The sequence below is a fragment of the Jaculus jaculus genome, chromosome 15 (genome assembly GCF_020740685.1).
Source record: "Jaculus jaculus isolate mJacJac1 chromosome 15, mJacJac1.mat.Y.cur, whole genome shotgun sequence".
Classification (NCBI taxonomy): Eukaryota; Metazoa; Chordata; class Mammalia; order Rodentia; family Dipodidae; genus Jaculus; species Jaculus jaculus.
Genome location: NC_059116.1, coordinates 17,713,470 through 17,736,847, shown reverse-complemented (window position 1 = coordinate 17,736,847; position 23,378 = coordinate 17,713,470). Strand labels below are relative to the sequence as shown.

At 49.4% G+C, this 23,378-nt stretch overlaps 1 protein-coding gene across 3 annotated transcripts in view; it reads right to left on the bottom strand.

Annotated features, from left to right (window-relative positions):
• Positions 1–397: 397 nt before the first annotated feature.
• The window catches only part of Tshz1 (teashirt zinc finger homeobox 1), a 97,067-nt gene continuing 74,086 nt past the window's right edge, over positions 398–23,378 (bottom strand). Inside the window, exons 1-2 of one of the 3 annotated variants that reach the window (XM_045134658.1) lie at positions 22,096–22,204; positions 398–5,089 (exon numbers count right to left, since the gene is read on the bottom strand). In XM_045134658.1, the coding sequence (XP_044990593.1) occupies positions 1,860–4,994 (3,135 nt within the window). In that variant the 5' untranslated portion in view covers positions 4,995–5,089; positions 22,096–22,204 and the 3' untranslated portion in view covers positions 398–1,859. Of the gene's footprint in view, positions 5,090–15,500; positions 15,522–22,095; positions 22,205–23,378 lie in introns of those variants that run through there. The other 2 variants (XM_045134659.1, XM_045134657.1) reach the window with 2 other exon arrangements.

Here is a 23,378-nt window from a genome sequence, read left to right as displayed (position 1 = left end):
TGGGCATCCAGTGGAGTGAAGAACGTTAATGGCAACTTTTAATTAATTAATTAATTAATTTATTTGGCCTTTTGAGGTAGGATCTCACTCTAGCCCAGGCTGACCTCGAATGAGTCCCAACTCATTTTGTAGCACTCTGTAGTCCCAGGCTGGCCTTGAACTCACAGCAATCCTCTTACCTCTGCCTCCCAAGTGCTGGAATTAAAGGCGTGCACCACCATGCCTGGCTAATGATCACTTTTAAAACTACAACACTTCTCACCTGAATGAAGTACGCCAATGCACACATCATGGGATGTTGATGAAGAATGGAATTTTTGTTGGTTGATTGCATAAGCAATACCACATTACTGAAATATTATCTCAAAGGGGGAAATAATGACGCCGTGACAATCTGTAAACCAAGAACTGCGTGTGGGTTTATTTTACATTTCAGAAAACAGTGGATTTAACTGTGTGAACCAAAACATACTGTACAATATTAATGACAGGACATCAAAAGGTTTAATTAATAGTGCATCGCTTGCTTTGCTTTTATTTATTTATTTATTTATTTTTGTTGATACTTCCTCTGAGTACATGCATCTGAGAAGATGCAGGTGCCAGTAAAATTTCTCTATTTAAATCAAGCTGCAGGAACTAAATTTTATCCAAAAATCGTGGTTTTACATTATATACACAGAAATTTAATATAAAATGACAATATAAAAAGTTAAAAGAGAAAGCATACAGCCAGAAGGTACAAAGAAAGTTGAATAGATTAAAATGATATGATGTGTAACATACAGGAGTGTTTAAGCTGATGCCGGCAATTTACAAGGAAAGGACTCCAACATTTGCCCCATTTTTTTTTTTTTTTGGTTTTTGTTTTTTTTCTCTGTGAGTATGTGTGTGTGTGTGTGTGTGTGTGTGTGTGTGTTTCCATTTACCAATGCATCACGCTATAGAAAGGTTAGCTGATACCAAAGCTTACATTTGTAAATAACTATAAACCGCAGTATTTTACAGGAAAAAAGAAATAGCATTTTTTACACATTTTTAAATAATAAGCTTGCATACATACTTTTTTTTTTTTGCCAAAAGTGGCATTTTTCAGCATCCAGAGAGTTTGGGCATAGTGGCGACTGGGGTATTTGTAGTTGTTAGTTTTTTGTTTTGTTTAGAACATGTGAAGTTGTGGCTTTGTAACCCCGTGAGTCCTAGACAGCTTTCTGTCTCCAACAGCTGCCTGCACACTTCCTCACAAATAAGTCCTGCATATAAAAGCTCATTTTTAATTATTAAATAAGTTTTGTGTCTGACACAGCTTTTGATCTGAATGAAATGCCTTTAAGCGCCTTTTTGTCCCCTTTTTTTTCTTTTTCTCTCTCTCTCTCTTTTTTTTTTTTTTATTTTTGAGTGAAAGGCACAGAGATGCGATTACAGTCCTCAAAGGGTTAAAACTTGACACTACCAGGTCTTATGACCTCTATTGTCATGGCAACTTTGTAATTTTTTTAGGATGTCTTTTTATCATTGCTATTTGTGTCTTTCTTTACTGCTAAATAGTGTCTCTGAATAGTGTGCCCCACAATTTCCTACAAAAGATAGCTTAACATCGAGAACAGATGTTGAAAATAAAGGTCAGACTTTGACTTACGAAAGAAGGGGGAAAAAAAAAATAACATGCACAGAACAAAGAGCGTATAAATATAACTACAAAATATGTGTAAGAAAAAAACGAGGTCCGGATAGGCAGCCCAGCGACAAAGGAAAGACTGATTTCAGCGGCTCAGGCCAGGCCCTAGTGCAGGACGAGGACGACGAAATGACGACGCCTAGTGCAATGTTCCACGGTCGGTCACTTGCGTACCTGGACGCTATTGCTTCTCCAGCTCGGTCACATAGATCAGGTGGTCCTCCGGCGACTTGCCGTGCGTCTTACTAAGGTGCAGCTTGACTGCGTGCTTGCTTGCAAAGGTCCGGTTGCAGAGCTTGCATTGGAATGTGGAGCCCAGGTCTTCCTCGGCCGCCCCCAGCGGGCCCAGAGTCTTGCTGCCGATGACCTTGGAGACGCTCTGCGGCTCTGGAATCTGACTGAGCGGCAGCTTAGAGAGGTCCTTCAAGCTGAAACCCAGGTGCGTCTCCAGGTGGCTGATGTACGTGGAAGCAGTTCTGAACTGAGAGGCACAATCGTTGCAAAAGAAAACAGGATGTCCCGTGTCCAGGTTCTTAAGGAACTTTGTCCCCCCTGTCCTCCGTAGCTGGTACTTCACATTGGCCAGCCAGTGGCTGATGGTAGTCATGGAGAGGCCTGTGAACTTGGAGATGTGCACCCGCTCCTGGGGGCCCAGGTCTGACATGATGTACTTGCCCTCCGCCGTCTCCCGCAGGCTCGACGCAAACTGGGCCTGCAGGATGAGCAGGTGCTGGGGGTTCCAGTTGGACTGACGCCCCTTCCGCTTGTGGATGGGTGACAGCTCATCCAGGGCCTCCTCGAAGCTGCTGCCGTCCGCGTCAGACTTCTCTGACACGGTGGACGGTGTGGAGGACTTGGGAGTTAGCCGGCCCGTGAGATTCTTCACCATGTCGGAGATATCCATGAGGGCACTCTCCCGGAGTGGGGAGGCCACCGCGTCGGCCACACCGGAGACCAGGGGCTTGTTCTTGGACTTGGTCAGGTCGATGGGCTGGTCGCTGTTTTCGTAGTAGTAGCGGTCAATGGCGTCAGCCTGCTTTGCTGGGGTGGTGGGGTAGACAGGCTTGTCCAGCATGCTGTTGCTGATTTTGTACAGCATTGCAAGGGGGTCCAGAGAGGGGCTCACGGGCTTGGACACCTTGCCTAAGTGGGTGTTCATGATGGACTGCAAAGCGCTCAGTGGGTTAATGAAGGAAGGTTCCGGCGAGTGGTCTGTGATGATCCCTAGGTTGCTGCAGCCATTGGTGACCTTGGCTTTGAGAGGCTCTGTGCCATTGGGGGTGTGAGCATCCGCCAGACCCTCCTTTTTGGCCTTCACCGTCTCGGCGTCGGAGCTTTTCTTCTGTTGCTTGTTGCCAGCGTCTTCCGACTTTGGAAAATCCTTATTCTCTTTGGCCGCCGCCGGGGAAGTGGCCTTGACAGGGGAGCTCTTCTCCTTCTCCGCAGGCCTCTCCTCTTTCTTGACGCTGACCTTGCCCGTGACCTTCTCCACCAGCTCCTCCATGGCCGACACGTTGCTCTTGTGGGGCGGGGGAGTGAGGCTTCCTGGGGAGTGCAGGAGGGCGTTGTGCTCGGCAGAGGACAGCGACTTCACGGTACTGGCGTAGGACGGCTGGACCTGGACGCTCTGCACAGTGGCCTGCAGGGGCTTCACGGTGCCCGGCAGCTGGTAGGCTGCATGGATACTGGGGTAGCCGCCCCACGAGGGCGCGCCATTCTGGGCTTTGCTGATGGCCGTGGACACGGTGTTTTCAAGGGACTTTAGGATATCCACACCCCCCTTGGGGCTGTCATCCAGGTCCTCTTCGCGCAGATACTGGTAGAGAGTGGTGGGCTCGAACTTCTCGGCGGCATCCTCTCTCTCCTCCTTGATCTTCCTTTCCGTGTCTCCGACCACTGGCGCCTTCTCCTTCTCCTTCTCCGGTTCTTTCTTTTCTTCCGAGGCTGTGGATCCGGCAGGGGAGTCGGGCGGCTTCTTGATACTGGAGGCAGACAGCCGGGTGTGGGTGGTGGGAGGCAGGGGGATGGACTGGATCTTCTCTTCCACCACGGGGTCTAGCACCAGCTGCTTTCCTTTCTTGGAGGCGGAAGTGGTCACCTTCAGGAAGTGGCCCGTGACCATCATGTGCGCCGTGAGCTGCTGCAGCGTGTCGTGAGAGCTCCCACACTCCATGCACTTCAGGATCTGCGCCTTGCGGGCCTCAAACTGCCACGTGTAGCTAGCACCGTTCTGGTAGCCATAGCGGTTGTTGGGTGTGACGTACGGGTTGGCCGCTTTCTGGTCCTTGGCTGACTCGCTCAGCGCGACCTCGGCGGCGGCGGCGGCACCCACGCCTGCGGGCTCCGGGGAGCAAGGGGACGCCAGGTCCTGAAGCGCTCGCTTCTTGGTGGAAGGGACGAGCTTGGTGATGGCGGGCACGGGCTCCTTCAGAGGCACTTTCTGGTAATGCTTCGTCTTGATCATGTGGACGCTGAGGTCTTGCAAGGACTCAAAGGAATGTCCACAGTACATGCACTTCAGTACCTTCTGCGCGTCCTCCTTGCCCTCCATCTCCATGAGGGAGCGCTTCCTGGGCTTGGACCACCGCTTGGTCTTCTCCGAGTCCTTGTCCCTGTTGTCGTCACGGTAGTGGCCCGTCTCGTTCATGTGCACCGTCAGCTCCACCAGCGTGTCGTACGCGGCGCTGCAGTCTTTGCACCGGAACTTGCTGGCGCCCGTGAACACCGAGCCATACAGCTTGTTGTTCTGCCGGTAGAGCTGCACGGTGCTGAAGAGGCTGGGCTCGGGCAGCAAGCCGTAGGACGAGGTCTGCTGCAGCGTCTTGGCCAGCGCCGCCTGGTGCCAGTCATAGCCCGAGCCGCCGCTGTTACTGGTGGTGCTGTGATGGCTGGTGCCCGTGCCGCAGCTGGTGCTGGCTGTGGTCGGGGCCGCCGCCGCCGCCGTGGTGCTGGCTGCGCTGGCAGTGCTGGTGGGGGGCGTGGGCGTGGGCGTGGAGCTCTCCTTCGGGCCCGCATCGTTGTGGCTGCTGGTCGAACTGGACTTCTTTAAATCCAAAGCTAAGCTGGACCAGCAAGAATCCGAGAACAAGTTCGCATACACGGCTTTGATCTGCGCCAAGCTGTCCTGGGGGTAGGAGATGCTCTCCGCGCACCGGGGCTCCTCCTTCTCCTCTCTGGAGGAGTTCTTGAAGTGGGTCAGCTGGTCACTGTTCTCGCTGAAGGGTGACCCGTAGCCAGCGTCCTGATTGGTGGCAGTGCTAACGGGGGAGTTCTGGTAGCTCTGGGCCTCTTTGATTTCTGTCTCCTCGTTGCACATGAATTCACTCTCCTGAATGTCCAGAGACAGCCCACCATCTTCCACGTGTTCCTCATCTATTTCAGCCGCCTTCAGTTCTTCCTCGGGAACATAAGCTAGGAGAGAAAAATGAACAGCAGTTAGGAGGAGTAAATCATCTTCAAGGACGCGGCCTCCCCAGCAGTTAGGTGATCTTTAAAAAGATGTTTTTCAGCCGGGCTCCCAGGCTACAAGGCCACCCCACCCCAACTCTGTGTGTCTGCCCACTGGGCCGCAGCATGACAGGGGTGAAGCTGTACGGAACTGTTCCCCACCCCCACCTAAGGAATGCCTCCTCCATAAAGGACTCTGAGCCTTGGATTCCACGGGCCTTGTGGCTTGCCCCTCTCCTTCCTGCCTCTCTCCCTCCCTTCTTCCTCCCACTCTCCTTCTCTTCGTTTTTCTCTCCCTCCTTTTCTGTTTTGATTCGCTGACATATGGTCTCATACGGTCCTCGAATTTCTGATCCTCCTCTACTTCCTATGTGCTGGAATTCAGGCATGCACCATCACAACTAGCATCCCTTTTTTAAAAAGATAGTTTTATGTATTTATTTGAGACAGAGAGAAACAGAGAAGCAGAGAGAGAGAGACAGAGAGTACAGGTGCACAAGAGCCTCCTACCACTGCAAACAAACTCCAGACGCATGCTCCATTTTGTGCACCTGCCTTTAGGTGGATTCTGGGGAATGGAACCTGGGCCTTCAGGCTTTGCAAGAAAGTGCCTTTAACCACTGAGCCATCTCTCCAGCATCCCTCTTTTGAAGACATTGGTTTGGTCCAGGGGGCTAGGTGGACAAAGACTCTCGCCACACCCTCTGGGGTCTCCTACGGATTGTTTCTCACATGACATGTGAGAGTCTCTTATGACGTTTACATGGCAAATTATCTAGAAGCATCCATCAGGCAGGACCTTTGAGGACAGAAGAACCACAGGCAATAGTATGTGGTTCCTACAGTTAAAATCCTTCTCTCTGGCGAGCAATAAAACGCTCAGGTCTCACTGAAAAGTACGCACCTCACCTCGCCAGTCAGCTTGGTGGATGGAGTGGAGTGTCACCTATGTGGGGCTGCCAGACAGGTAACCAAGGCCACTGCTCCACACCGGCGGCCACAGCAGCATCGCACCCTCTAGACCACCCAAGCCAGCATGGTGCGATACTAGCCTTGAAGGGGGGGCCCTGAACACACGCACGCGCGGTGACGTGGAGGACGCTATGCCGAGTGAAATGGGATGCTCGCAAAGAACAATACTGGCCTCGTTCCCCTCACGTGAGGTCTCTATAGCAGTCAGGTTCATGGACACGGAGAAAGAGCAGTGGACAGCAGGGGCTTGGTGGGGGGAGAAATCGAAGGTTGGTGTTTCACGGCAACAGAGTTAGGTTTGCAAGATGGAAAAGCTCTGGAGATGGGAGATGGGATGGTGGCCTAGCGACAGGAATGTTCTGCATGCCACTGGTCAGTGCCCTTTAGAACGGTTACAGGGGTCACTTTGGTGCTATGAATAATCCTTCATCATAATAACGTAATTACAAAAGACAACAGTATACGCTCCATCTGCCTGCCATGGGCCTACAGCTGTACCACAGGGCAGACAAGATTCCAGGTGAAACCTTGATTTTACTTCATGTCATTGTGAGCCCTCTAATACTGGACATGTCTTATTACAGAGATATATTTCCTAGCTCCTAAACTTATTTGAGCAATGCACTTTTCCTTCCTTCCTTTTTCTTCCTTCCTCCCTCCTCTCTCCTTTTCATCTTTCCTTTTTTTTCTTGACAGAAAAATTAGGTGAAGTCCTGTTTCAGGAACCACATGGAGAATTTGGGGTTAAGGTATTTTCCTGAAAGCCCCTATTAAAATGCGCTGATCTGACTGGAGAGGGGTGTCTCATTAAACACAATCACTCATTATCACATTATCAGAGCCAGATCCCAAGGGAACGTGGTAGAGAGCACTCTCGTTTACAGAGAGGAATGACGGCGGCGGGGGGGGGGGGGGGGGTGCGGCACAGAACAGCTCTGTGTCCCGGAGGATGCTAGCACAGACAGGATCACCAGGGGACCCCACACACCTCCGCGTGAAGGGAACAGCAAGCATCCACAGTGCACGCACGAGGACTCCTGCACACACACGCCCGCGCGTGACGGCGCACACACAGTCACCCCTACGCGCACAAGCCCCTGCATGGCCGCAGATGCTCTGTCGCCCCATATGCATGAACACACGAATCATAGTGTATGCACAATCACCCCGTATGTGTGAGCCCGTACATGACAGCACATGCATAATCACCCCCACATGATGAGCGCATGTGTAACAGCACCGTCATGACCACACGTGACAGCAAATATGCACTGTGAGCACATGTATGAGTTTACACAATCACCCCTGTGCACATGACCACACGTGCCATCAGCACACACATCACCCTGTTCACGTAAACAAGCACACACGTGGACCATACATATACAATCACTGCTACACACAGAAGCACACACCTGCACACCCACAGAGTCCACAGAATCGGGCACACATTAACTCCGGTGAGCTGAGAACAAGCATGCACACAGCTTTCTCCACGGCCAGCAGAAGCCCAGCGCAGCCCAAGCACACGCATTGCTCCCTTTCAGCAGTGGAGGAGCGTGGAGCGGCAGTCCATTACAGAAAAGGTAGTGCGAGACCTCAGGCTTCAACTGTAGGTGTCAATGTCCGAGTCACGCTCCGGATGATTCTGCAGCCCTCCTGGAAAGTGTGACACAGCATTCACAGGTGACTGCCGAGATTATGCACGTTGCCATTCTTGCCCACAATGGTCAAAGGCTTAGGGCGTCTAGTTTCCAGACAGAACTTAAGCCCAGAGACCCCAGTGTGAGGATCTCTGACTAGGCCCATTGCCTTAAAGGAGCCTGACCTGGCCTCAATGGTTGGAGACAGGCCATCTCTTCGGCAGACACCAGTGTGGGTCCTGAGCTCGCCTGAGAGTGGGCAGGGTCAGGCCCCATGGGCATCGGCAGGCCTGTGAGTTTGCATCATCTATACAGGGTGGCTCCAGGAGCAGGCCTCAGGCAGGTCCTGGGTTACACCTATTATAGGCACCTGCCTTGTGGACTGAGACCAGCCACTTCTGTGAAAGGAAGTTTCATGTCCTAGCAACTCATTTAAAAGGAAAGCTGTCCTTTGGCTCATTTAGCTCTACTAAGAGAGGCTCATCTTTGGTTTATTACTCCTGTGCCTACAGGCTCCTGCATTGGATCAAAAAGAAGGTGTGGTGGTTTGATTCAGGGGTCTCCCATGAACTTCTGCCTTCTGAATGCTAGGTCCCCAGCTGGTGACCATCTTGAGAACTGGAGCCTGCTGGAAGCAGTGTACTGTTCAGGGCAGGCTTATGGGTGTTAGAGCCAGCTCCCCCTTGCCAGTGTTTGGCACACGCTCCTGTTGCTACTGTCCACCTGATGTTGCCCAGGGGGTGATGTCCACCTTCTGCTCATGCTTTCCTGCTGCCATCATGGAGCTTCCCTTTGAATCTATAAATAAACCCTTTCCTCCCACAGGCTGCTCCTGGTCGGGTGTTTGCAGCCAGCAACGCAAAGCTAACTACCACAGAAGGCATGCTTCAATCTTCTCAGGGGACCACGAATTACTGTGTGTGAAGCAATATAACATGCCTTTCCCATGGGGGGGGGGTGTCCTAGGACCCAAAGTGGATTCCCGAAAATGCAGGTGATACTAAGCCGGTGATCTGGTGGGCTTCCCTCTACACACATACTTAGGATAAGGGTGGACTTTACAGCCTAGACCCAGCAAAATTAGTAGCAGTCATGATACAACAGACTGTTACTGTAAGAAGAAAAGGAGAGATAGCTGAACAGACACACTGTGACACCAGGACAGCTGCCCAGGAGCTGAAACTGCTAGCAAGTGGCTAATAGGAGGGTTGTGTGCCCAGCATGGGTACGCTGGGCAAAGAAACAGTCCACGTCCCCAGTGAGATGATAATATAATGGGATCAGGTTCCACCACGCTGCGCAGAACACGCGCATTTAGATCCATAACTTGTCTGTTTTAGAGATCCTCCGCTTAATATTTTCTTGTTTATTTTATTTATTTATTTATTTGAGAGTGACAGAGAGAGAAAGAGGCAGAGCGAGGGAGAGAGAGAATGGCCGCGCCAGGGCTTCCAGCCTCTGCAAACGAACTCCAGACGCGTGCGCCCCCTTGTGCATCTGGCTAACATGGGACCCAAGGAATCGAGCCTTGAACGGGGGTCCTGAGGCTTCACAGGCAAGCGCTTAACCACTAAGCCGTCTCTCCAGCCCACCACTTAATGTGTTCAAACTGCAGTTAGCGGGAGGAAACTGAAATGGTGGGATGTGAAGCCATGGCTCAAGGCCTCCCCATGCATGGGACAGGACCGCTTTCTTCCTTTTCCTCAAAGGCCAGCTCTGAAAGAATATGTGTCCACCCTATAGCCTCTTTTAACCTTTGTGGTATTCCAAAGGGCCCATGTCCAAAAGCAGTTACATCAGGAAGGGGCCCTGTGAGAGCCTGGAGGACACAGTTCAATCCCCTGCGGTCTTTCATCTGACGATGTAGAAATGGGAATGCCATCGTGCCTATGGGTCGGCTCAGTGCCGACAAGTCTCACCTCTTTTACCAACATTGGAGGCCACCCAAGAATGTCAGACAGGGAGAAGGGCATGGCGGGATCTCAGGCCAGGAGTACACACATCCAACTGGAGTAGCTTCTCCCCACACCATCCGGCCCAGAAGGTGTCTCCTCTTTTCCTCTTTGTCATAGCAGGAGGGCAGTCCTCTGGACCACACTGCATTCCTGCCCATTCTCCTTCTGAAATCGCCAGGCCTGCACCCTAAGGCTAACATGTATATTGGAAATTCCACAATGCCAACACAGAAGACACGGCCATGAGGCTATGGGAGTCATGGGGCGGAACCACAGGACAAGACTCGTAAGAGGCCATTTGTTCTCCAGCTGTCACTCCCTCACTGACTGCACATCTCCACACTCTGAAAGGCACAGAGGTAAAGGAGATGTCATCAAGCCATAACTGTCCCAGCTTATGTCTTGGGGAAAAAAACAAAGCAGAGCAGAGAGGCAGTAGTTTTACCAAAAATAAATAAATAAATCAATAAGAAGAAGAAGAAGAAGAGGAAGAAGGAGGAGGATGAGGATGAGGAAGAGGGTAGATAGACCAATGATGGTGATGCACACCTTTAATCCCAGCTCTCGGGAGGCAGAGGTAGGAGGATCGCTGTGAGTTTGAGGCCATCCTGAGACTATGTAGTGAATTCTAGTTCAATCCAGGCTACAGTGAGACCCTACCTCAAAAAAAATCCTAAGAATAAAATAAATAAGTAAAAAGGAAACCCCTGTGCAGTCACAAGTGACACTTGGGTCCTCATAGGCCCCCGGTCTCTGCCCTGATTAGCTGGCTCACCTTACAGACACAAAGGGGACTCTTCTTCCCTCTGCCCTAGCTACAGTTGCGGGAAGGGCAGAGGTGCATGAACCTCAGCGCCAGCATCCCTGCCCACCCAAGCTGGCTCCACGCCACTCGGGTCTGTCTTCTGCTCAGGTGGATCCTCCTACAGCCTGGACTGCCTACCTGTGACTCCCGGAGTCCTCCATGACCCAGCCTCAGGGACAGTGTCTGCCCAAGCCAGGTCTGCGCTGCCTTCAAGACATGGCACACACAAGGGGCTCCGGCTCTATGACAAAGTGTCCACTCCACACTTGCGTCAGCTAAGGGCACACAAAGCTATTCCCTGCCACACTCCCCGGCATACCTGCCTCTCCTTCAGAATAGCTTCATTCAGAATGACCCCAAACAAGGTGCCCAGGCCAGCACGGCCGCCCTGTCCTGTTGCTGTCCCCCTTTGCGGGCTCTGTACCCAACTCCCCTAGAGGCCCCCTCTTGTAACTACTGCAAGAGAAAAGCTTTCTGTAGACCTCTTTGTCCCCAGTATTCCATCTCTATGCCCCACACTCTCCTGTCAGCTTCCCTGGGTTCCAGCTTTCACTAGGGTTATGTGGACATACAAACTCTCCTCTGGGCCTAGCCACTTGGCCCTCCAGGTCTCTCTGTGAGTCTGGTCATGCCAATCCCCTCTCTGATGAGCACCATGCCTGGATGCCACTCACAACGGGTGTGGGGGAGGCTCAGATGTCATCTCCTACATGATACCTCTGAACTCACACACGAGACTCACCTGTCCCTACAGAGTTGAGAGGCCTTGTCACACTGGGAACCCTGCACTCACCTGACGCTGCCTGTGGCTCTGGGCTGTCCTTGGTTTGGGCATTTTCTCCCCCTACCTTCCTCAACCCCTCTAGCATTTCAAACTACGTGCCACTAATAATACACAACTTTAGTATTTTATTATTTATTTATTTATTAAAGAGAGAGAGAATGAATGTGCCTGGGTCTCTACCCATTGCAAACAACGCATGTGCCACCATGTACATTTGGCTTACATGGGTACTGGGGATTTGAACCTAGATCCTTAGGCTTTACAGGCAAGCACCATGACACCATCTCTCCAGCCCAAAATGCACATTTTGTATGTAAAGAAACTGAGGCTCTCACATGTGGGAAGCCATGCTGGCTTCGTCAGGCTTTGCCATGTCAGCTTGTTTACTGCTTTTGTATCCTAATTGTCTGCGCATGAGCACATGATGTTATTCTAATATGGTTGCTCACCCATCCCGATTGGTTGATGCAAAATCATCTGATGAGACTTAAGCCAATCAGACGACGCTATACAATCACATGACCTTAAGTATATAAGCTTGGCGCTCCGTAGGGTCGGGGTCCTTCTCTCTTTCAGTTTGGAGCTCCCAATAAAGTGTGCTTGAGAAGAATCCTGTTGTTGTAGTTCTTCCTGCTGGCGGGAGGGGCGCAACACTCACACACACAAAAAAACTTACTTATTTTCCTCAAAATACACACACACACAAAAGAACCAAATGATAAAACAGTGATTTGAATCCAGGTCTCGTGACCCTCTATCCCTGTATCTGTCCCCTTTACATCAATAGCACCAAGTTATTTTTCTCTTGTCTCTGTAGCTACAAATGTCAAAAAGACAAGCATTAAGGACCCAGAAGAACCGCCATGTGCCTGACACAGTGTTATTTATATAAGAGCATCTGAAATTAAAAAAAAAAAAAAAAAAAGAGCAAAAGGGGAAACATTTGAAAACCTGACATGCTCCACCCGAATAATTTTACTCCTCGGTGTGTATCTAGGAAGACAATATGAAGGGCTGGGGAGATACTGTCAGCAAAGTGACTGCGTCAGATGCGTGAGGGTCTGAGTTCCATCACTCGACCTGACGTGACATGCCGGCTGCAGTGCCACGTGGTCCTAACCTCAGAGCTGAGGACATGGACACAGGGAAGCCTTGGGGCTCACTAGCCAGCCGGTCTAGCCTAATTGGTGAGTTCCAGGGAGTAAGAGCTAACATCTCCAAAAGAGGTGTGCGTACCTAAGAGTAACCTTCAAGGTGGTTCCCCAGCATGTGCGCACACTTGCACGCACACATAAAAAAGATATTATGAAATGAAGAAAAAGTGTTACGTACAAACACATCTGGTACAGTATTACAACCATGGGATATTTACCCTAGTCCAAATTTTCAACAATAGAAGATAAGATAGTTCACGGAGTTCCACTTGATTCCATAGAGGCAATGAACTTGAACCATTAAAAACACTGTTCTGATGGTACAAGGAAAGTCAAAGAATGCAAAAGGACAAAGTCATACGGACATGGTGATGGGGAAACTTTTTCAGAGAATGTTTATAGTGATCTCTTGTCAGTAATGAATATATGGGCTATTTATTGTTGACCGAAGTGGCCCTTGATAAATATTGATGTTTTGAACATCTTCTCCAGTGTTTTCCATTCACCACACACGGATCAGTCGCTGAGCATCATTTCTGGAATCAACTGTCCAGACACAGGCTTCACTGAGGACTCAAAGGCAAGTCCACTGGAAGATCACGGGGACACAGGACCCTACTGACCAGGGTCTCTTCCCTTCCAAGCTTGGCAATACACAGCTGTCTCTGCCCCTCGGACCCTGTCCTTCCCACACAGTGTTAAGCCCCCAGCTCTTCCCCTCAGGCATACCCATGAAGGAAGGGTGCGACAGGCTCTGAGACGAAAAACTCCCTAAAGCCTGCTGAGTTTCCCTTTTCCAAGTCCAGCACCTGGGCACAAAAAGAAGGATGACAGACATCCCAGAACCAAAGCCATGGAGAATTTTCCAGCCCAGATCTCAAGGCCTGAAAACAAGAAGCCACCCCCCCACAGCATGTTGGCATCAGTATCTGTCAGAAGGGCTTGTGTTGTGCCCCTGTGCCCACGAGGGAGGGGTACACCCAAGACATCTGGGGATCCGCTCTCCCCTCCGCCCCCCACCCCCGCACACACACCTACTGTATGCAAACAGGTCCACCCAGCATCCTGGGCTGCAGGGGAGACAAAAAGAATTAGACAACCAGGATGCCAGACGTGGAGCACGAGAAACCAGGCTGGACAGACATGCACTTGGCATTGAAGTCCACTGTGGTTCTTAACTGAATGCCAGGCATTCTCTACCCCCATCGTCAGCACAAGGAAAGGGAGATGGGGGGACAGAGTCCAGCTCTGGAGACTCCAGTGGACAGGCGGAGCCCAACACACGTATGCGTTCCTCCGGGCCTGTGGTTATGGTAATGACTGCAGTCCTTTGAGGCTATAGGAAGTATTCCTGGACGTGACAGAACTGTTGTCACTAAGTGCAGCCCCACCCCCCTGTGTGGGTTTACTGTGAATGGCTCCCCCAGAACTCATTTGTGAGAATCAAAACCCCAGTGTGGCAGTATTAGGAGGAGGCTCTCTGGGCAGATGATGAGGTCACAAGGGTGGAGCCCCATGAATGGAATTAGCAGACCCTTAAAGGAAGCCCCACAGGGCTGCCTCACCCCTCCCTCCACCAGGTCTGTCCACCAGAAAGCAGTCCTCCATAGACACCGGGTCTGCTGGCACCTGGACCTCGGGCTTCAGCCTCCTGGGAGAACATCAGCGTCTGTGGTTTCTAGCTAATCCTGTCGGGGCTCTTAAGGCAGCTACAGCAGTGGCGGGAAGGTGCTGAGACACAAGCCCTCCTCCTCACTCACACCCTGCAGACTCGCAGAACCTCAGCGTGACCTACTCCCGGGGGTGCAATCCTTGTGCTTCTGGGGAGGAGCGCCCCAGCTCGTGTGCACGTCACACAACAACAGGAACAAAGTGACCATCAGCCTGTCCACAGGAAAGCTGGCCCAGGGTAGGAGGTGTGCCCATCGCCAGATGTGACATGGGACCTAGTGGACAACTTGGGCCCCCGTCCTTTTCCCTCTGTGTGCCTCTCAGCAGAGCTATGGCGTGATGGGGTTGGAGGGAAGCGTGACCAGAGGGCAACAGGGCCCCCAGCAATGCAGGGAGTGGGGTGACCCCTGATGACAGCAAGCCTTGCAAACCTAGTTTACCCATGTTCTTGCGGCTTTCCTCCCTAGTCCACATCATACACAGGAAAATAGATGCTTAAAAGTGAAGGCTGAGGGGCTGGAAAGATGGCTGAGTGGTTAAGGCACTTGCCCGCAAAGCCAAAGAACCTCGGTTCACTTCCCCAGGACCCACATGAGCCAGATGCACAAAGGGGCACATGCATCTGGAGTTTGTATGCAGTGGCTGAAGGCCCTGGCATGCTTGCTTGCTCTTTCTCTCTTTCTCTCAAATAAATAAATAAATAAATATAAATAAAACTATTTTTTAAAAAAAGTGAGGGCTGAGCCAGGCATGGTGGCACACACCTTTAATCCCAACACTCAGGAGGCAGAGGTAGGAGGATTGCCGTGAGTTCAAGGCCACCCTGAAAATACAAAGTGAATTCGAGGTCAGCACGGGCTAGAGCAAGACCCTACGTTGAAAAACCAAAAAATAAAAGTGAGAGTTGGAGAGATGGCTTAATGGCTAAGGTGCTTGCCTGCAAAGCTCAAGGACCCAGGTTCGATTCCCCAGAACCCACATAAGCCAGATGCACATGGTGGTCCTTGCATCTGGAGTCGCAGTGGCTAGAGGTCCTGGCATGCTCATTTTCTCCCTCTCTAATAAAGAAATAAAAATTTTAAAAAGTGGCAAAGGTCTTCAGTCTCTGCTTGATGACAGCCTTCCAGTAAACACCAACTTCACTATTGTATTTCCACCTGGTGAAACTGTATAATCATACCAAATTACATGTTTATCTACACCAAACCATTTTTGGGGGGGGGCACTGGCAAATGTGATACTCATGAACAGATGGCTGTTATATCAAAATACATTTACTCCAAGGGGCCAATTCACAAAAGGGGCTCACACACCTAAGTGATGAATGTGTGGCTTCAGTTCGTCATAAAATCTGGCAAAACACAATTTCTTCCAAACTCATAATTGATCACTTGTAAAGTGACTTCACCTTTACCATGGAGAGAGCAGGTGGCTTTGATGAGAGTCAGAATCTATCAGGACATAAAAATTGCAGAGAATGCAGATACACGCAGAACGCATTCCTTCCTAGTAAGAAAAGAACACAAAAGCATGAGCAAGATCTACATTAATTTACTCACACGATTCTGATTTCTCTCAGGAAAGCTGACACCCCGCCAAGCAAAGCTGAGAGACCACTTCTGTTCTGATGTGATAGGGACAGAAATGGTTCTATCATTTGGCAAATTTCACTCTCTGGTAGCGGTGAACACTGTGGTTTGTTTAAGCATTGGACTTGGAGGTGAAGTACTTTACTTCAGCCCTGGTAGAAGCCATCTTTAAGAACTGCAGGGTCTGTAAATAAATGTGACCTCCCCTGATTCCAATTTTAATTAGGAATCCACAGGTAACTGCCCTAAAATAAATACAATTCCTTCTTTCTCTCACGGCCCCAGAATTCAATTTAAAATGAAGTGAGAAATAAGAAAGCTCGTTGAAGACCTTCCCGCTTTTCCCATAAGCAGATCAGATATTAATCTTCTGTCACTCGCCGGCTACGTGTGACAACACAGGTTCACAAGTAGGATGGTGCAGATTACAGCTGAACCCACGAGAAAACCATGACAAGCTTCCTGAGATTGTTTTTTAATGGAGCTAGGAACAAAAAGATATGGGAATCTTGAAAAATAAAAGAGGAAGTTTAGTGGGAAAGTGGAAGGCTCTCTGGTCGGCACCAAAGGACAGAAAGGGTTAGGTATTTCCTTCCCATAGCACCCACAGGGATTCTTTCATACTGCAAGAGCACATCCTAGCCTGGAGTGAAGATGGTGCGTGAGGGGCTGACTGCACAAGCTTGCCGACCTGAGTTCTGGCCCTTAGCACCCATGGAAAAGCTGAGCACTGTGGTGCACGGGGAAGGTGGAGACAGAAGGATCCCTAGGGCTCGCTAGCTTTCTAGTCTATCCAAATCAGTGAGCTCTACATTCACCGTGTGACCCTGCCTCAAAAAATAAGGAGCGGTTCCCGCTCATCTGCAGCCAAAAGTGAGGCTACACCCATCAAACTCACTAAATTAACAATGCTTACCCCATTTAACCTACCCTGATGTCACTCTCCACCAGAGAATCTGCTTTTCTTTTTCAGAAAGCAGAGAGAAATGAGGACAAACAAAATCTATTAACAAGGCAAGAATAGACAGCTGACGCCCGGGCAGGAGATGAACCACCCTTCGCCCAGGTAAAACCACAGAGATCGAATTGGTGAGATGAGCAGGAGCGCTGCTTCCACGCCTAGCCTGACAACCTGCGCCAGGGTGATGGAGACAGACACTGAGGAGACTCAAAAGGCACCAAAGCAGAATCCAGAACCGGCTGAGAGCTCAACACTAAAGTAGACTTAGAGTACCCACCAACGCTCAGGGAATTTTGCAGAAGATGGGGCGGAAGGATTGTAAGAGCCACAGGGTGGGAGGGACTATCTAGAGGCATTACCACCCCCCACACACACACACAATGACTGACCACTGCTCTCACAGCTCATAACCCACAACCCTGTGGTGAATAGCTGCCACCCTACTAAGGAGGGCCCTCAGTGGAGTGGGGGCAGGGAGGAGGGAAATGATGGTACTAACATATGATATGTCCAAAAAAGTTCCTAGGTAATAATAAAAAAGAAACTAACCCAGTGTTAACCACACAAAAAAAGAAGAAGAAGAAGGAGAAGGAGAAGAAGGAGGAGGAGGAGGAGGAAGAGGAGGAGGAGGAGGAGGAGGAGGAGGAGGAGGAGAAGAAATGGGACTGAGGAAGACATCTGACATCAACTTCTGGTCTTCATATGAATGCATGCATGCATGCAAGTATACCCATGTACACACATGTTCCCCCAAAGTATCTATCTATCTATCTATCTATCTATCTATCTATCTATCTATATGTATGTATGTATGTATATGTGCAAAAAAATTAGAAAGGATCAAGTCCTCCTCAAGACATACAAACCCAATGGCAGGACTAGGGGGTGGGGAAGGACAGATCTCATTCTGAATAAGGCAGGGCAGAGTATGCTCTATGCATGGAGTATTAGCAAGTTGTACCCAAAGCGTGACTCCAGTCTGGCCCTGCTTGACCCCTGAAATGATGGACTGTTGTCAACAGAGAGGACACCCTGATGGAAGACAGCTGGAGACAAACAGAAGAGCATGACCCAGGATAAGCTCCATTCCTCCTGTCCCTTCACACCCGAACCAGGCCAGAATGCCAGCAAATCCTCAGGAGCCTGGACCCGACACCTTTGCTCCCTGCCACACTGCAATCCAAATCTTCCATCCACAGAGGGAGCTTCTACGGGCCTCAGCTGTGGGTCTTGAGAGTCCAGAGCAGAGCAGGAGGCAAATGAGATCAGCCTTTCACAGTCCCCTATGCTACATAGCCTACCTGGCAGAAGTAAATCTCCATTGTAAGACGGGTGTGGTGGTGCACTCAGGAGGCAGACATAGGAGGATCGCCATGAGTTTGAGGCCAGCCTGAGACAACATAGTGAATTCCAGGTCAGCCTGGGTAAGAGCGAGACCCTACCTCAAGAAAAAAAAAAAAAAAAAAAAAAAAATCTCCATTGTAAAATTAACCAGCTTCTTTTCCAAAGCACACAGGAACAGAAACAAGAAAAAAGAAACAAGGGCTGGAGAGATGGCTTAGTGGTAAAGCGCTTGCCTGTGAAGCCTAAGGACCCCGGTTCGAGGCTCCATTCCCCAGGACCCACGTTAGCCAGATGCACAAGGGGGCGCACGCGTCTGGAGTTCGTTTGCAGTGGCTGGAGGCCCTGGCACATCCTCTCTCTCTCTCTCTCTGCCTCTCTCTCTGTCTATTGCTCTCAAATAAATAAATAAATAAAATATTTTTAAAAAAGAAACAAGAAACAAGAATGTCACTCTTCGGTGGTTCAGGATACGGATGTCAACAAGTGACAGGGACACAGGCAAATGTAGCAGAGGAGGACTACTGGCATTATGTTGGGCTTTTTATTTATTTTTTTAATCTGTAAGTACACTATGGTCATATGCCAATTATTTACCAACACGAGGGAAGATAAGCTAATATGCCTCACAACAATTTCTGTACAACACAACGTCCTACAGCAGCTGACTTTCCTTAAATCTCTCTAATAACAATATTGGTATCTGAATCAAATGTTACATCCACACTATGATGACAGAAAATGTGATTTTTATCAGAATAACTAGGCTTATTTTTACTATCACCACTGAATTCTCATAATTGCTTTCAAAGATGCTTCCTTAAGAGTTTTTTTCTGGTTTTTTGGGTTTTTTTTTTTTTTTTGCCTTGACAGAGACAGACATAAAAACTTACAAGTTCCGCGCAAGGGATTATTTATGATGCACCTTTGTTTTCATTACACGTGACAATTTTCTAAAAATCTTTTGTTTTCATTATAGCTACAATTTTCTCAAAATCTTTAGTTTTCAAGGGAACAAATGGACTGGAATACAGTATAGTGTTTGCAGAAAATGTTATTTCCAGAAAGGAAACTGTGACAACAAAATACTTCACGAGGTGAATGAATAAAGCCCTAAAGGGTTTTAAAGAGAGAACCCATTGAATCATAGAAAAAAAAAAAAAAGTCACCCCCATTTATTTTTCTCTGGGAAGCCCCTCGCTCACCCCTTGACTTCATCGACATACCCGATGTCATTCCCACCCCTAACCTGGAAGTCTGATGAGCGAGCAAACAGGAGTTGGTAACTGCAGTATAAAATTCTCCTTTTGCAATTACTTAGAGAAATAAATGACATTTTCCCCCATCAACTAAAACAAAGACTCCAAATCATCATTTCTGTGATCTCTTTTTGTGTCAAAACAGCTTCTCCATGGCTCCCCCGCCCTTCCAGAGCCAGGCAGTACGAGGACCTATCGCATGGATATGACAGCGTGGACGGGCTCAATGTCCTGCGGAGGGGCAAGCAAAGAGCAGCCTCGCAGGCCACGGGGAATCCGGCTGAACAAACGCGAACCAGCAGCACCAGAAGGTGTGAGTGTGCGCACGTGGGCGCTGTGTGTGCATGTAGGTAAGTGCCAAGACAGAACTAAACAATACATTGTCCCTACCATTCCTGAGATGGGAATGGGACAAGTGATTGCTACAACTAGGCTCTATTTTTTTTTAAGAAAATTAAATCTTGTTAATATTTTGTGTCATAAAACATGCCATAAAAGATGTGCTGTCATCCTGAGCCATGTGAGCTTCTGCGTGTTCCAACGCTAGTGGACAGAAGGCAATGTATACAGTCCCTGTTACAGTTTAATGTGACACAGACCGTGTGTGCCCTGATGGTTTGCGACATAAATACGCACATATTGTCTGAAAAAAATATTTTCATTTCAAAGAGTAACTACATAATGAGGCTCAAACATCGTATCTTCAGCAAATTAGATAAAAACTATATTTCTCAATGTGCAACCCAATGTGGTTTAAAGCACCCCTGTTTCTTTAAGGAAAATGCGACTGCTCTTTTCAACAGTCATTTTAAAGATAGTGAGGAATGACAGCTGTATTTTTTCTTTTTTATATTTTATTTATTTGAGAGAGAGAGAGAGAGAGAGAGAGAGAGAGAGAGAGAGAGAGAGAATGAGTGTGCCAGGGCCTCTAGCCTCTGCAAACGAACCCGAGATGTATGTGCCACCTTGTGCATCTGGCTTTATGTGGGTACTGGGGACTCAAACCCAAGTCCTAAGGCTCTGCAGGCAATTGTCTTCATCACTGAGCCATCTCTCTAGCCCTGATATTTGTGTGTGTGTGTGGGGGGGGGGGTTAATGGCCAAATGTAGTAAAGTTCCAAGTTCCCTCAAGTCTTCATAACACGGTCACTGAGCAATCTTGTTATCAATCACCTCTCTTAACTTGCATAGCAACCTGTGCCCCAATCATGCACAGAATGCAGGAATTTCTTGATCATGTATGTCACAAGAGGCAAACGCTCCCTAAGCCACTGTTCCTCGGGTACATGAACAAAAGTATGGGTACTTTGCTAACCAAGGGAACATGACAATAGAAGTAACACTGCCCTTGAATAAGCTCTGCTTCCTAAAAGTCAGTGTGGGATTCATACTGAAAAACCTCGCAGGATCTGACCTCACTGCTTCCAACACCCAGTAGTGACATGACGGAGTGACTGTCTGGGCCTAGGAGGTGAAGCTCTTGGTTGAAAAGTTAACGGCGCTGGTAGGGGTGGCTTGGTGTTGGGTACGCTCCTAAATAGGGGTGTTGGGAGACATGCTGAATCTTGGCATCTTGTGGAGCAGGCTAGCTGACCCAACAAGCTTCTACTTCCCTCATATGTATGTCAAGCAATGCGGTCTGCAGGGGAGAAAAGTCGTGATGCTCAAGACACGAGGTACGAACAGGCGTTTCAATGGGACGATGTCGTGTTGGAGGCTCTGTGTAGACACGCCTGGATTTACATGGCCACGTGCCCCTTGGTGTGCCCAAGGATCTGCCCTTCCCCCACCCTGCTCCAGCAAGCACAGTCATGTGTACTAGGGGACATGATGACAGAGAACAGTGTTGATTGAGAAATCTTCTTAAATAGCAATGTCCATGAAATGGCTCTTCACCTGAGAACCTTCAGGAAGTCAAGTGCCTTTATAGGCAAAGGAACAGCCATTTCCAAAAGTGAGTTACTTATAATCACAAGGAAATGAGGATTGTAGGAGTCTGGCTTCCTCCCCTTTCATCTTAGACGGGGTCCTCTGCCACAGATGAAGATCCCCCTGGTGGATTTGTCTAGCTGGCGATAACCCTTGCCCGTTAAAGGGTCCCACACGCCCCAGGGACCCCCCTTCCCTCCCAGCCTCCCCTGCCAAGAAAAGAGTGTGCTATTAGCAAAGGTCTGCCGGGGAGAGCGAGGTGCTGTGGTTCAGCAGCGATGCTATCTCTGAGGCTCACGCATCCTCCTGCTCTATCTGATAAGCTGTACATCCCGGCCTTCTCATTAGGCTCCTATCACCAAAGGGAGCGGACAGGAATCCATCTAGACCCCCCCCCCTCCTCTCTGTGGGATGATTTCATTGAAATGTTCATTTTCATCCCTGTTGGCAACATTAGAATGGAAGTATTTAACCTGTTTCCATTACTTATACAAATTGCCATTATGGGGTAGGACAGATGTTAGAATCACGCCACGTAACTTCTTTACAGGAGCGTGAGGAACAGGAAGAAGGCTGGATCGCATTTTCCAGGCTCCATCGTGTGTGCTCCGCCACCAGATTCATTAACTTTACACATCAGCCTTGCACTTTTCCTCCTGAGCGAAAACTCCCAGGCTGGGTGGACTCATTTAATTTGGAAAGTGAAGCCTTTGTCGATGAGGTGTGGGTGCTGGAGGGCGGGGAGGGGGACGAGGGTGCGGGGAGCAGGGAGAGGGAGGGGCAAGAAGGAATGGAGGGAGAGGAAGCTACCTTGTCGAAAATATTCCTTTCCCAACGCGAGTGATAAAAGGGAGCCGCTGGTGCTCAAAGATGGCTGTCAGTTCAGATAGGCACGGGCACGACTCACCGAGACAGGCGACGCTTTGGTGGAGTCGAATCCTACTGCATTATTGAGCGTGCAGGGATGGGGCTCGGGAAGACGGTGGGCCCGGGATGCCTGGGGCAGCTAGGGAGGGAATTCAACAGCTGAGTCGTTTCCTTCTTCATTTGCATCCTTGAAGGAAGGAAAGACAACGATTCCTAACCGAAGACGGAGAAGGCACTGAAGCCACACTGTCGTTCTTCCCTGACACCAAAAACTAAGGTTGGGAGGGTGATCCTTGGAGCCCAAGCATTGGTGGGGACTTCCACTGAAGGTGTCTCACTTGCAGAACTGGGGGGAAAGCTCAGCAGTTTAAGGCACTTACTTGCAAGCCCACGGACCCAAGTTCAATCCTCCCCGGATCCCATGTAAAAGCCAGATACAAATTGGCATATGTGGCTGTAATCACAACACGCTTATAGGAATAGAGGCGCTCATTTATTTATTTGAGAGAGAGAAACACAGAGAGAGAGAGAGAATGGGCACAGCAGGGCCTCTAATCACTGCAAACAAACTCCAGCTGTATGTACCACCTGTGTATCTGGCTTACGTGGGACCTGGAGAATCAAACCTGGATCTTCAGGCTTCACGGGCAAGCACCTTAGCCGCTAAGCCATCTCTCCAGACCTCTCTGCAGGTTTTTTTCTTTTCTTTTTTTTTTTTTTTTCTCAGTGGGCACTACAAATCCACCAGGGGTAGGACATCTAGAGAGCATCCAAGGTGAACACAACATGGTTTCTAGGAAAAGGCTCTAAACTGAAGGCATCACTTCTAGAGCCCATGAAAGATTCTATTCCCTCTGTTTGCACAGAAGCCTTCTAAGACCAGCGGACCCCCTCCCTCAGCATCTCATCTAATCTCTCTCTCCCTGTTGCTTCCATTGGTTCTGGCCATGAATCCACTTGGGAAGAAATGCTGAGTGTGCTTAAATCAACAAAGAAAAGAGGGTAGAAAGACACATGCTACAAGAATCTGAACTACACTAGGGGAGTGGGCTCAAAGTGGGGTCAGCAGAGCCAAAGGGACAGGCAGGATCTCAACCTACAATGCTACCCAAAACAAAACTGGAACACACAGAAATACACTCTCAAGAGGGCGTGGAAAGCCCATAACGATCAACAGTGAAATCCAGTGTCAAGGAGCATCAAGGGGCTGAGGCTCAGCAATGCCTTGCACTTGCTTGCAAAGCCTGCCAGCCTGGGTTCAATTCTCCAGGACCCATGTAAAGCCAAATGCACAGTTACACATGCCTCTGGAGTTTGTTTACA